General features: G+C 36.7%; 1 protein-coding gene across 7 annotated transcripts in view; it reads left to right on the top strand.

Annotated features, from left to right (window-relative positions):
- LOC111874090 (heterogeneous nuclear ribonucleoprotein K) overlaps nt 1–11,727 on the top strand; it is a 58,334-nt gene extending 46,607 nt beyond the window's left edge. For 6 of the 7 annotated variants that reach the window (XM_023869303.2, XM_023869302.2, XM_033755329.1 and 3 more), the window contains 4 exons: nt 3,188–3,309; nt 3,845–4,014; nt 9,335–9,401; nt 11,076–11,727. In XM_023869303.2, the coding sequence (XP_023725071.1) occupies nt 3,188–3,309; nt 3,845–4,014; nt 9,335–9,368 (326 nt within the window). In that variant the 3' untranslated portion in view covers nt 9,369–9,401; nt 11,076–11,727. The remainder of the gene's footprint in view (nt 1–3,187; nt 3,310–3,844; nt 4,015–9,334; nt 9,402–11,075) is intronic. The other variant, XM_023869307.2, reaches the window with a different exon arrangement.
- The last annotated feature ends 428 nt before the right edge of the window (nt 11,728–12,155 follow it).

Here is a 12,155-nt window from a genome sequence, read left to right as displayed (position 1 = left end):
TCCACAAATCCTTGCATTCTTTCACCCCTACCCTAGAACACTGTGTTAGCATAACGGGACCAAAAAATGCTGAGATCGGTTCACACTAGTGCGAAAATAGTGTTTCAACTCACCATGTGAAACAAAAGTGAATGAATGTTAAACAACATATAAGCCTCAGAAAAGCCCCGGTTAAGCTGCAAACCGGTTAATCTGCCCCCGGATAATCGAGAGTTAAGTGTATCAGTGAAACAATCCAAGGAACTTCACTTAGTGGCATATTTCAGGCAATTTTGCCATTGCATCAGATCAGTATCAAGCCTATCAAACGGTTCCTGGTGGACAAACAGATGTCAGAATGACATCCAGAGGTGCAAGAAAGCATTGAAAGTCTACAAATCCAACCACACTCTTCAGAACTTAGTACAGTTTGGAAGACTGAGCACAAGCAAGGGGAATCATAAAAGAATGCAGAGATTCATTTGGTATACTTTTCATGATACCACATGGTTTCTCTTTATGCAGTGGTGGTTAAGGTCTTGTTGCTCTTTATGTATTATCTTTAATCAGTAGAAAATTGATTATCTGAATTGTCTGAGCTTTGTGCAAGGTGTCACCTGGACAGAGGTTATTCTGAATAAAATGTGCACAATCTGCTTCTATAGTCTGATTTATTATAAATCTCATTCCATGTTTCAGTCTGGTTATCTTTGTCTTACATGTGACATTGTGCTTGTGGTTAATTACTTTTTGTTCATTGAATCACACCAACTTCCAGATAGTAACAGGATGGTCATGAGGTAGTAATCTTGTCCTCTCTCCAAGGTTTCTGTAAGGATAAATTGTCATGTTTAAATAAAGTTGGTGATAATTCATAGTTCATTGAATGTTTTAACCTAATAACTTCTAAGCTTGTTGTACAAGAAATGCCAGTCTCTGTTGTAAAAATTGAATAATACTATCTCCAAGAAGTGTAAGAAGAGTATTGTCTTCAGGCATGTTATACCATGTAGCCTGGTACACTACTAGACTAGGTTGTGAACAACTGTCAGACTATGTGGCGCCACATACCATGTATTCTTTATAGTCACTGCTTTGAGAATCTCAAAACTTGCATTATAATAATATTAAGTAGATAACAATTATTGTCTGATTAAAAAAGATGTGTCAGACAGGATCATGTCATAATTTATGTGCACAGTCAATTTTATTTCCTTCCCATTGGAAAGCTCTTTGGTATAAACCAGAGGCAATTCACCCACTTTTTGAGTGAGTATTGAAAATGAAAACTGTTCTTTCACTTTATTAATTTCCCAGTTGCTGTCTCCTTTGAGAGATAATTAACTTTTATTCCTTGTGTCCTGTGCTCATTACACTCATTGCTTAGAATGAACATGTACTGGAACAAATGACCATCCAAAACCATTCTGTAGAGTTTGGTGGAATTTTGTAATTGGTGTCTACACAAAAATTTTCATTTAATTTCTGTTTGGACCTTTTTGTGTATTACGTGCTACTTTACAGAAAGCTGGAATAAAACTTCATATTTCAAAAAAATAATTTGAATTTGGAATATTTTTAATATTGTACATATTTAACAAAATAAAAAATAAGATGTACTTGTACTGTTGAAGAGCTTTGTATATGAACACTTGAGATGAATCAGGGACCCAAATTGCAAATAGTACATTTGGAACTGTAATCAAAAATGGAGTTAACGTTTGCTCTCTTGTTGCAGGTATTTCTGCATTTCATAATGCCAGAATGAGTGTTGTTCCTTCTTGTGATTAATTACATGAACTGTGACATCTAATGACCCCATTGCTTCTTGATTGTAGCATCCTTAATGTATTCATTCAGTGAGACGCTTACATTTTGAGGACTTAATGAAGATGCAATATTCATTTCATTTCATGGTGACGATTAGCTGTGTCAAGTATTATGTCTGAGTTTTGATTGTCATAGAGCAGGAAGATGTTTTCCAGTGTGTTGAAAACTTCAGAAACCTCTAATTATACCATCTATTGAACATTATTCAATAGGAATGATAGCCATTGCACTATGCCATCCAGTGTTCTTGTCCATAGTTCTGATATCATATTTAACTTACAATTTTCATAGGTCCTGTCATTTAATGAAATAATAAAAGTGATAACAAGAATTTTAATATTTGGTTGGTCTGCAGCATTCGTTAGACTTTCTCTCTCTCTGTCTCAAAATCCAGGAACACAATTGTCCTAAGTTATTTTGGGTATTCTGCCTGAGCAAGTGAAAGACAGTTTCTTCATATTTGTTCTGGTGGTAATTTTCCCTGCTTTCATTAATTCTTGTACATCCAGCCATCACAGTTGTAGATAAGCAAGACGTAAGCAGAGAGCCAACTGTCTGTCTTTTTGAAATATCATACCATGCTACAGAATATATACGTATTGGTATACGTAGCTGCAGATTTTTAACTGCCTGTATACAATAGACTGTGAAATATGATTGTGAAAGTGCACAAATCCGTATTGGTTGCAGGAGCTAGAAGACTGAGCACGTGGAGGTCTTGTGGATATAATGGACAGAACCTTCAGTAACAGCAAAGTGCACACCTTAGTAGATTATCTTCAAAGAAAAAAGGAATATAATTTTTTTTAGTTCTGATGTATTGTAATTGAAACTTGGAGAGATAGGATGGGATGGTATGAATTGGATTGGTCTGGCTCAGGACAGAGACCAGTAGAGATATCTTGTGAAGACGGCAATGAACATTTGGGTTCCATAAAATGCTGGGAAGTTATTGAGTAGCTGCACAATTGGTGGCTTCTCAAGAAGGGCTCAGCTCCAAGAGTGGGTGATATATTGTAATGAGGGTTCATTTTCTCCGAGGCATAAGAGCCACACATGCAAATACACAAGATGTGATTGATTTGCCCTCTGTTTTAACTACTCTTTTATATTGTTTAGATACTTGAAATTTGAATAACATAATTATTCTTATATGCAGAATCGTTGATCTGTTTCTGCCAATTGGGTGGAACATTGGATAAATATTAGAAACACTGGGCTGCATTATATTACACCATGAAAACAGATGTGCTTAGACTTTTTCTTGCATTATGCTATGTTAAATTATTGATCGATCTCATTGATATCTTCCTGAATTATTAGGAGATCTTAGAGCTGGAAGATGTGATATTTGAAGCCAAAATTATCTTTGTTTTAGGAAATGCGTCAAATGGGATGATGAGCAATTCGCCAATGAACATGGGTGGTGGCAACAGTGGAGGGCAGGGCCCAATGCTTGGAGGAGGAAAGGGGTCTACTCAAGTTACAATCCCCAAAGATGTAGGTATTCATGATTTGTTCCAGTTTTGTTTAAAGTGGATCATTTAATTTATGGTTCACTTTAAAGTACATTAATGGGAATGTGACCAGAATTTTCATGTTTTCAAAGCATTTTGTTCACAAGTGAAGCTTTATTAATAAACTGCTTTCCCCACACCCCCAATTGAAACGCTTCATTCTGGCGTTAGAAATTCCCTGCCGAGTACAGGATGGGCAGTGGTAGATTGTGACTTATAAGACTGATTTACCATATTTGTAAGTAAAACAGAATTGTCCTGAATATAAGATAGCTTCAGATGGAGTTGATGCCAGTTAAATGCACCATTAATTTGATCTAGTTTACCAGTATCTAGTAGGAATTAAAGGGTGTGTGGATTACCTAAAGGTGGCGAGCAAGCGAGTTCTTTTGTTCTGCATATCGGTGCTATGTGTGGACAATTAAAATCAAGCAGGCTGGACAGAATGTGCACACATATATGTACATAACATATCAGTTGTACGTATATGAAAGTTTTCAGTCTGTTTTATTCTTCAGTTGGCAGGTGCCATTATTGGAAAGGGTGGAGCAAGGATACGTAAAATACGATCTGATTCTGGAGCAGGGATCACCATTGATGAACCTTTGCCTGGTTCCAATGATCGTATAATCACAATAACTGGCTCACCCAATCAAATACAAATGGCTCAGTATCTCCTTCAGCAGAGGTAAGCATCTATGTATATTGGTTGGTGGTGTGATGACGTGTTGGTGTGTACAGCTCTTATCTCTTTACCTAAGAGTAGATGGATGTATTAGTCTTATGACCATGGGTATGGTGCTGAACTTCTCTTCTTATGTGACTTTTGTATTCAGTTTGCTGCAATGTTTGTAGTCGTAACAGATCTGTTGTATAGTTGCTCTGTGAGCAGCAGAATGGCAGCCATCTGTGGCTGTAGCTGAATCATTAGTTGGTGTCTTTGAACAAACTTTAACAGTAGCTTATTCTTTTTTCAATTGATCTGGGTTAAAAGGTAGGGATGAATTATTTGTGTATGAGATGGGGAGAGGCTAGTTCCATGTCATTTTCAACAATAGAAGTTCATTAAGAAATAGTTTGGAATTGACTACTTTAGAGACCTCACTTCACACTTGTGTGATTTCAGAAGAAGAAACAAGTGTTGTGACTAATGATCTGGTACATTGTGGGCTGGAGAGAGCTGTTCTTCTTTTTTTTTAGTAAACTTCATTACATGGCACTTTTAGAGTCTACAGGGAGCAAAGAACTTGATTGTCCCCCAACTCATTCTTAGCCAGGACTGTAATAGCAACTTAATCCAACCAAGTGACTGTATTAGAACCATATTGATAAATGGTAAAGTAAATAAATTGTATTAGACTTTTCTTCCAGTTAGCTTACCCATGTGATGTTAAATAACAGAACTCAATTCCATTCTTAACATGTTAGTTCGTTCACTGATAATTTATCTGTTTTGTATTTGTAAGATAAGAAGTTTGGACCTCAGCTGAGGAGCCAGTATCCTGACTGGGATTTTTCATTTTTCATCAGTCTATTCAGATAAATGACAGGATAATACTTGCACGTGGGCCACAACAGCTTCCTTCCAGATTCATCCGTTTGCATCTTACTTAGTTCTAAACAGCCTTTCGTGTAGCATCAATAAATTTATAGATATACAAGGACAATTTGCAACAGACCGAGAGTTTGTTGCTGTGTGGTGATTTATTGTGACCAAATGATACAGAATTGTCATTGCTGAATCTGAAGCAGGCAATTTTTGAAACAAAGCATCTTGGACAGTGGTACTGCTGTACTCTTGAATGCGGTGTTCCAGTGGTTATAAAGTAATTAGTAGAGAACTGTTTCTGGCATTTTACAGCTGTTTTAATATTGAATAAATCCTCTATTCAGGCCGGAAGGAAATGCATTCAGTGCCACTGTACCGGAGCTTCTCTTATCATCTGTAACTTACTTGGTAATCTCTGTGATATCAGTTTATAATTTGTGGTACTTCTACCAGACTTACATAAACTTTCATTCTTTTCATTCTGGTTTTCAGAAAATATTGTAATTTTACAGTAACTGTCTGTGTTGAGTTGTTTTCCTCTGATAGCAGCTTTATTATGGGGACATGTTTTTATGTGTCTGCTGAGAATATGTTACTAAGAGCTTCCAGGAAACAACTTGGGCATGTGGTGCATGTGTGTGATGAGTGTGGGTGCTGGCTTAGTTTATTCTCATTTTTAATAGTGTGTTGTGAGCTGTGTGGTATGTACAGATTTATCAGAATGATATGAATTTCATAGATTTTACACTAAAACTTGTTAGAGAGTGGTGATGGTGCTTTAAATCTTGTATGCTTCCAATGCCATTAGCAACAGTTGTATGTACAGAGTACAGAAATGAAATTCCCAGGCATGCAAAATTTTTCTTCTGATTCTCTCAAAGCCTAAACAGTGCCAGCATTGATTAGATTAATGGCAAAATAAAATTCATGGAGTAATCATCAGTTTTATATATATATAGGACTGTTGTTTTCTTTTCCCCTGAACATTCTGTGAAAATATAAAAAAAAAATACTATTTTGGCATGAAGTGTCTACGAAAGCTGGCACTGGAATGGTTAATGGCGGAATAATGGAATCACAGATCCAACAAGCTTGAGAACTCTGTTCTGACAGTGTTTGAAAGGGTATGGTTATCTTGGTGGTGTTGGTACTGTGGCATATTACTGTTTGGATACAGAGTATTAGAACCTAACATTTGTAGCAGAGTTACATCTCTTGTCTTTTGAAAATTGTGGGACATGTAGACCACACTCCATTTTCAACTAGATTGTGACTCCTCCAGGTCCTCTGCCAGACTCACCCTATCAACATTTATGAATTCACATTCATTTAAATGTGAAATTTATACCTGGAGGTTTGAATATACCTCAGAGGGGAGTTTTTCATAAAACTTACCTCAGACATTTGGTTAATATTGTTTCAAATAAGATTGCGCCCTGTAAATTCAAACACAATGGACTTGATGCATTGTCATAGTTAAGTGACCTCAGGGATTAATGGTTTATATGTCCCATAGACAGTTTGGGATGCAAGTATTGTTGGAGTAGTGAAGAACTGTAACTAATTTGAAGAAGAATTGCAAGTAACTAACCTTGGTCATTGTTGTGTGGAAGACTAGTGATTTTGTTGTTCTTTAATTGAGAAACAAGGAATCGCTAATCATCCTACAAAGATGGCTGCATGCTTCAGGGACAGCTCCGGCTTGCTGCATGTGGGTAACATTTTGTAATACCATGTACACACAGTCCTTAGCTGTCGCAGATGTCAGAATAGTTGTGCTGATGCAAAGTTTGGAACTGGATATGAAGAGGTGTTGTGATAGATAATTCTCCCATTTCCCAAATTAGTATATCATTGTGCCCTGATGGGCTGCCAGGTGTCAAGAGGCACTTGCGGAAATTATGCTTGTTTTATTTTAATTTTATACCCAGCCTAGATTCACCTGCAAACGTAACTACAGTGCAATGCATAATTACTGTATTTTTTTTCCTTGGCACTACAGCCCCAGTGGGCCTAGGCCTACCTCCATGAACTTCTCCGTTCACTTCGGTTTTTCTAGATCTTACACATTCGGTAGGACTCCTTGGGCGGGTGATCAGCTTGTCGCAAGGCCTCTACCTGTACACAAACACAGAAAAACGTACGCACACACACAAACAAACAAACTAAACATCCGTGCCCTGAGTGGGATTCGAACCCACGATCCTGGTTTCCAAGCGAGCAGTACATGCTTTAGACCATTCGGCTACCATGACTGGCAGTTAATGTATTATGGGGACATAATTTTAAATAGAAGTACATGATGGGGCTGAGAAGAAATTGAACAGTATGCGAAAAGAAATATTGAATGGGTACTTGAGTGCTTTCAGTGAAATTTCAGTTAACAGTGGAATTTTGTTTTTGGCAGTTGAGTACCACCTGATGGTCAGCCATGTAACTCTTGCTATCCAGCATCACATTCTGAATTGTCTCAAATGCAGAAAATTGGAGAAACACATGACATAAACAATTTTCATTTCTGGCTACTGTTTCCACAGATGCTACCTCTGTTGATCGTCCCTTTATACATTAAATCATAATTTTACTGCATATGGACACTTGGCAGTGGAAACTTGTTTTCAGAAATGTTATTGAGACTGCAATGTTATCTGCTGTCCAGTCCCATGGCTACTTCATAGCTTTCTGTTTGGGTCTTTGGAGGAACATCTCAGCCAGCCTTCGACTTTTATATATATATATATATATATATATATTATCGAAATAAGACGAACAGAAGCACCAACCACTTTATATCTAAACAAAGCATAATCCAATTACAGAAAGCACATAGAAATGTATGCAAACAACAGATTCCCACCTGTGCACATTAAAGTGTGCCATACCATCTAGGTTCCTGCTTGAGAAGTGTATGTCAGTAAACTTTAGTAGTGTAACTTTATTGACAACTGGAAAAGAAATCTGCTGGAGCTGAATTCTTCTTAAAGCTTCATTGATTGCTCATAATTCGGTAATTAAAAGTTTTCAACCAGTGTACAAAATCTGCTTTGAGCAAACAGTTTTCAAAGTTTTGAGGCCAAGATGTGTGTAATATGAAAGTGTTACAAATCATTAATAAATTATGACAGTAATTTTTAATGAATGATTTTCATATTATATACTTGTCTGTATGATTTAAGTGTAATTGTAATAAGTATTATCACATTAGTAATAGAGGTAATTTGTTACTTGTTATAGGCCATTATATGTTGTATTATATCACGACCATTATTATTTTACATGCCTTATGAGTGATATTGATGTGTTGTTGGACACATTTTATTATGACCTTGTTAGAACATTTTGTGTAGTCAGCGTTTGTAGTTTTAGGAGACAGTAGTTTGTGTTAGTGTAGAGCTACTTACATGAACCCTCTGTGTTAAAAATTCTGTTATATATACCTACTGGCTTAGCCTCCAGGGAGAAACCCCACAGTTCCCTCTGGATATGAAGGTGAAGAGATGAATCTAATACCTGTACTGGGATTTGAATCCTGGTTGTCCAGCCATTGCCTGGTCACTTTACTGACTGCTGTATACTATTGTAACAGAAAGAAAATATGGGTCTCCATGCCTTTCTATAAGCTGTGGCCAATTTCTTTGCATGACAGCTTTTCTTGTGTACACTTCAATTTCAGTTGCCCTACTAATGAAGCAGCAGCAATAATCCAATTAAGTTCTTTCTTGGGTATAATGGTAACTGAAAGCATGAGTATGCAAAAGCACAGCCTCTTTTTTCCTCTTCTTTTCTTTTATTTCTGGTTCCATCTGAGCCCTTCCTCTTGTTAGTAGTGAGAAAGCTCTGTGCTAGTCACTCAGCCTCTAATCAGAATTTGGATACCAAAACAGTATTTCATCTGTGCACACCCACACATTGTGTTTGAGATTTAGTTTGTCTCTAAGACATTAATTTTTTACATTTATTGTTTTTTGGTTTGGAACTTATCACAGGAGAATCTTGATATAGCATATTGATAAGCATAACATTTCAGTTATAAAGAAAATGGAAGTGATACTGGGTTTTCGGACTTCATCCATTATCCTGGTTTTAAGATAACTAAGAAAAACACGACGTTTCGGAAACTGGATCTGTTTCAATCACTGGTCCAGTGATTGAGGCTAGCTCTTTCTAAGGGACCCAACAGAATAGGTGTTTTCCCTCAGCTGAGGATGGAAACAGATCCAGTTTCCGAAACGTGTTTTTCTTGGTTATCTTAAAACCAGGACGATGGATAAAGTCCGAAAACCCAATATCTCTGCTTGTTATACACCATCGTCAGAATCCTATAGAAAATGGAAGTGTTTGGTTAATAACAGTTCTATTTCTGTTCTCCATACTTATGCAAGAATAAAGGATTTTACTGCTCTCCATATATTCCCTGAAGTGGATTTTATTAATGTACTTGGTTTTGTCATTTTTTCAGCTGTCAGAGTGGTGCAGATTCTGGCAACTATTAAGGAACATGAGCAATGCAGCCTGTTAAAGGAAAGGTAAACATCTTCAAAATTGCTATTCTAATAATGGATATGGTGGTTGACATCTGTCAGAGCAAAGTACCGGCTCTGGATGACAACACAAAATACTTTCCCCCTGTTCCACACTATCACCCATCATGTGGTCAACCAGGTCACTGGCTGGAAAAGTTTTCTCTGGTATCAGAAAAAAAATTTAATAGTGCTTTACCTTTCCTTTAAATTCATGGATGGTGATACATGTACTGTCCTCTGTTCCCAAGAATTGTTATTCGCTTACATTGATCTGCATACAGTGAAACTTTTGAAGTTAAAATTAGCTAAAATATTGAGCTGAACTTTGGTGTTTTGTTTCATACAGTGATATCTGAATTACCAGTGCTTTGTTTCTTCGGGGAGCAGTGCATCTGAACACCAAATTCAGGAGAATATTAAATGATGGAAAACTTTAAAACAAGGAATTTCAAGTGAGGGGTTTCACTGTATTCTCATTTTAGTGAATTTATTTTAAGTACACTTTTATTACTGCTCGTATGGATCATCTGATTTATGGATTATTATCTGTGTATAGTTTTTGGTCCACTTGTCATTACTAGGTATATATTATTTTAGAGGTTTATAAAGCCATGTGTTGTGTAAGTAGGTACATGTCAACTGAATGTTCATCTTTGAGCAGGGGATATTGAGTGTGTCACTCTCCAGGCACATGCTGGAATATTGCCTTCAGATGTGCTATACCTGCCTTGTTCCATCTGTTCTTCACAATCAAATATTGCAGCTCATTCATTGCTTTATAACTGAAGTTGAAACCATTGTTGCACACTTAAATCTTAAGAATCTCCCTAGTCCTTCCATTATGTTTCTGTGATGGTGTGTAAAAAATTGTGAGACTGATCCAGTAACAGTGTAACTTCTTTTCCCTATCACTGTAATTTCCTTGTGGCTGAACATCCCTATTCCAGCAACTTAGAGAAGCACTCTTCTTTGAGGATGACCTCAGTTCTATTAGGTTTTCATTGATGCTCCCCTTACTGTCAAGTGTTTAAGTTCTGTTTCCAGTTTAGGAAGCAGGAAGAAATTATATGGGGCCAAATGGAGCTAGATACATTGTCATGGAATTGAGATGATAGTGTGTGGGTCTTCTGGGACATAACACTGAGTAGTATGGAGAAATCTATTAGATGTTCCAGAGGAAAATGTTGCTTCCATATTCAGGGTCAAAGATTAAGGCAAGCAAGCTTCATACTGGTTTCTTGGTTCTCTCACTTTCAGCCCTGAACATGGAAGTGGTATGTTCCTCTGAAATGTCATTCAGCTTTCACTGGACTACATGGCATCATATCCCAGTAGACAGAACTCTTCAGTCACCACTGTGAGAGCCTGAAATCCAGTGACACTTGAGTTTATAATCGGGAAGCATAGTTTTTACATAGCTAAAACTAAGCAGTAGAATTCTTTATTCATTTCTGGTATTTTTACATGCGGGTATAATTTACTGACAATATAACCTGTGTGAGAGCTGAAGATGATTTTCAACAAAACTTTTAAGAGTTTTCTAAGTAGAAAATGCTGCATGTATGGAATCATTATGCTCCTGTATTGTATATGCAGAATTCCATGCATAATCATTGTCTTCAAAATTTTGACTTTAGTTTAAGTATTAATTTCCTGAGGGTGTGGTTTTTTTTTCAGTGTCCAAGCAGACTCTTACAAGTTTATGTGAAAAGACAGGGAGGGACAGCTGACATGCCAGCAGTTGTTCAAGCTTGTGGAAGCGATAGCATTTTAATGAGAAGTATACAATATTTCGGTTCTGGCAGGATGAATTACTTTTCCTTGAGTTGCATTATGTAAACCATAGTTTTTTAAGTTAGTTCCATATGTAGACAACAAGAGTCATATTAATTTTATGTAGCTTGTACTTTGACCAGTAGATTTATGATTGTATGGATGTCTGTCACTTGTTATATGTCAGGTACCTGACTACAATATTGCTAACAACTGATCATACAAAGCACATTTTAGTGAAACTTTGTTGGTACAGTTATAGTTTTTTAACATAAACATTTGCAGTACAATAAAGCAGTGTGTGTATTCTGAAATATATATTTTTCTTGGTGTTAAGCTTTGATTGTGCCGGATGTGGTAGATAAAATATCTAAGGAACAGCAATGCATGAAGTTTTGTTATTCAAGAAATGAGTCAGTACAAATAATCATTGTATTCAATAGTTCATCTCCACTGAAGATACTACTTTATATTACAAACTCTTTGTACTAAAAAAAGTTACATGATTTTATTTCAGTGCCAGTAATAAATCCTGCAAAAACATTTTTTACATTAATTTTTTGATAATGTTCTGTGTTTACCTCATTACAACCCACCAAAGCAGCACTCACCATCACCCTCCTGCACTGTCACTGCTGTTGACGTGAATATAAAATATGTTTCTAAAAGCTGCAATCCTGCAGGCTGGTGAGACTGAGGACTTATAGAAAGTTGAAGGTTAGGTGAACCATGACCATTGTTAACACTCAGCAAAGCCAAAGTATGTGGCAGGATCATAAAATATGACCAAAAGAAATATGAGAACAATGAGTCACTACATCTGTTGTTCAGAAACTTCAATATAGGGATTATTGTGCTTTTTAGATGTAAATGCCAGAAAGGAATAGAAGAGCTCTTAATTGACACAGGTAAGAAGGTTGGTCCATGGTGGTGTAGTGTCACCAGAATTCAGGGCAAAACAACAAATAGGTAAGATATGCTTTG

The sequence above is a fragment of the Cryptotermes secundus genome, unplaced genomic scaffold (genome assembly GCF_002891405.2).
Source record: "Cryptotermes secundus unplaced genomic scaffold, Csec_1.0 scaffold2346, whole genome shotgun sequence".
NCBI classification, from domain to species: domain Eukaryota; kingdom Metazoa; phylum Arthropoda; class Insecta; order Blattodea; family Kalotermitidae; genus Cryptotermes; species Cryptotermes secundus.
This window is presented reverse-complemented; position numbering and strand designations above follow the sequence as displayed.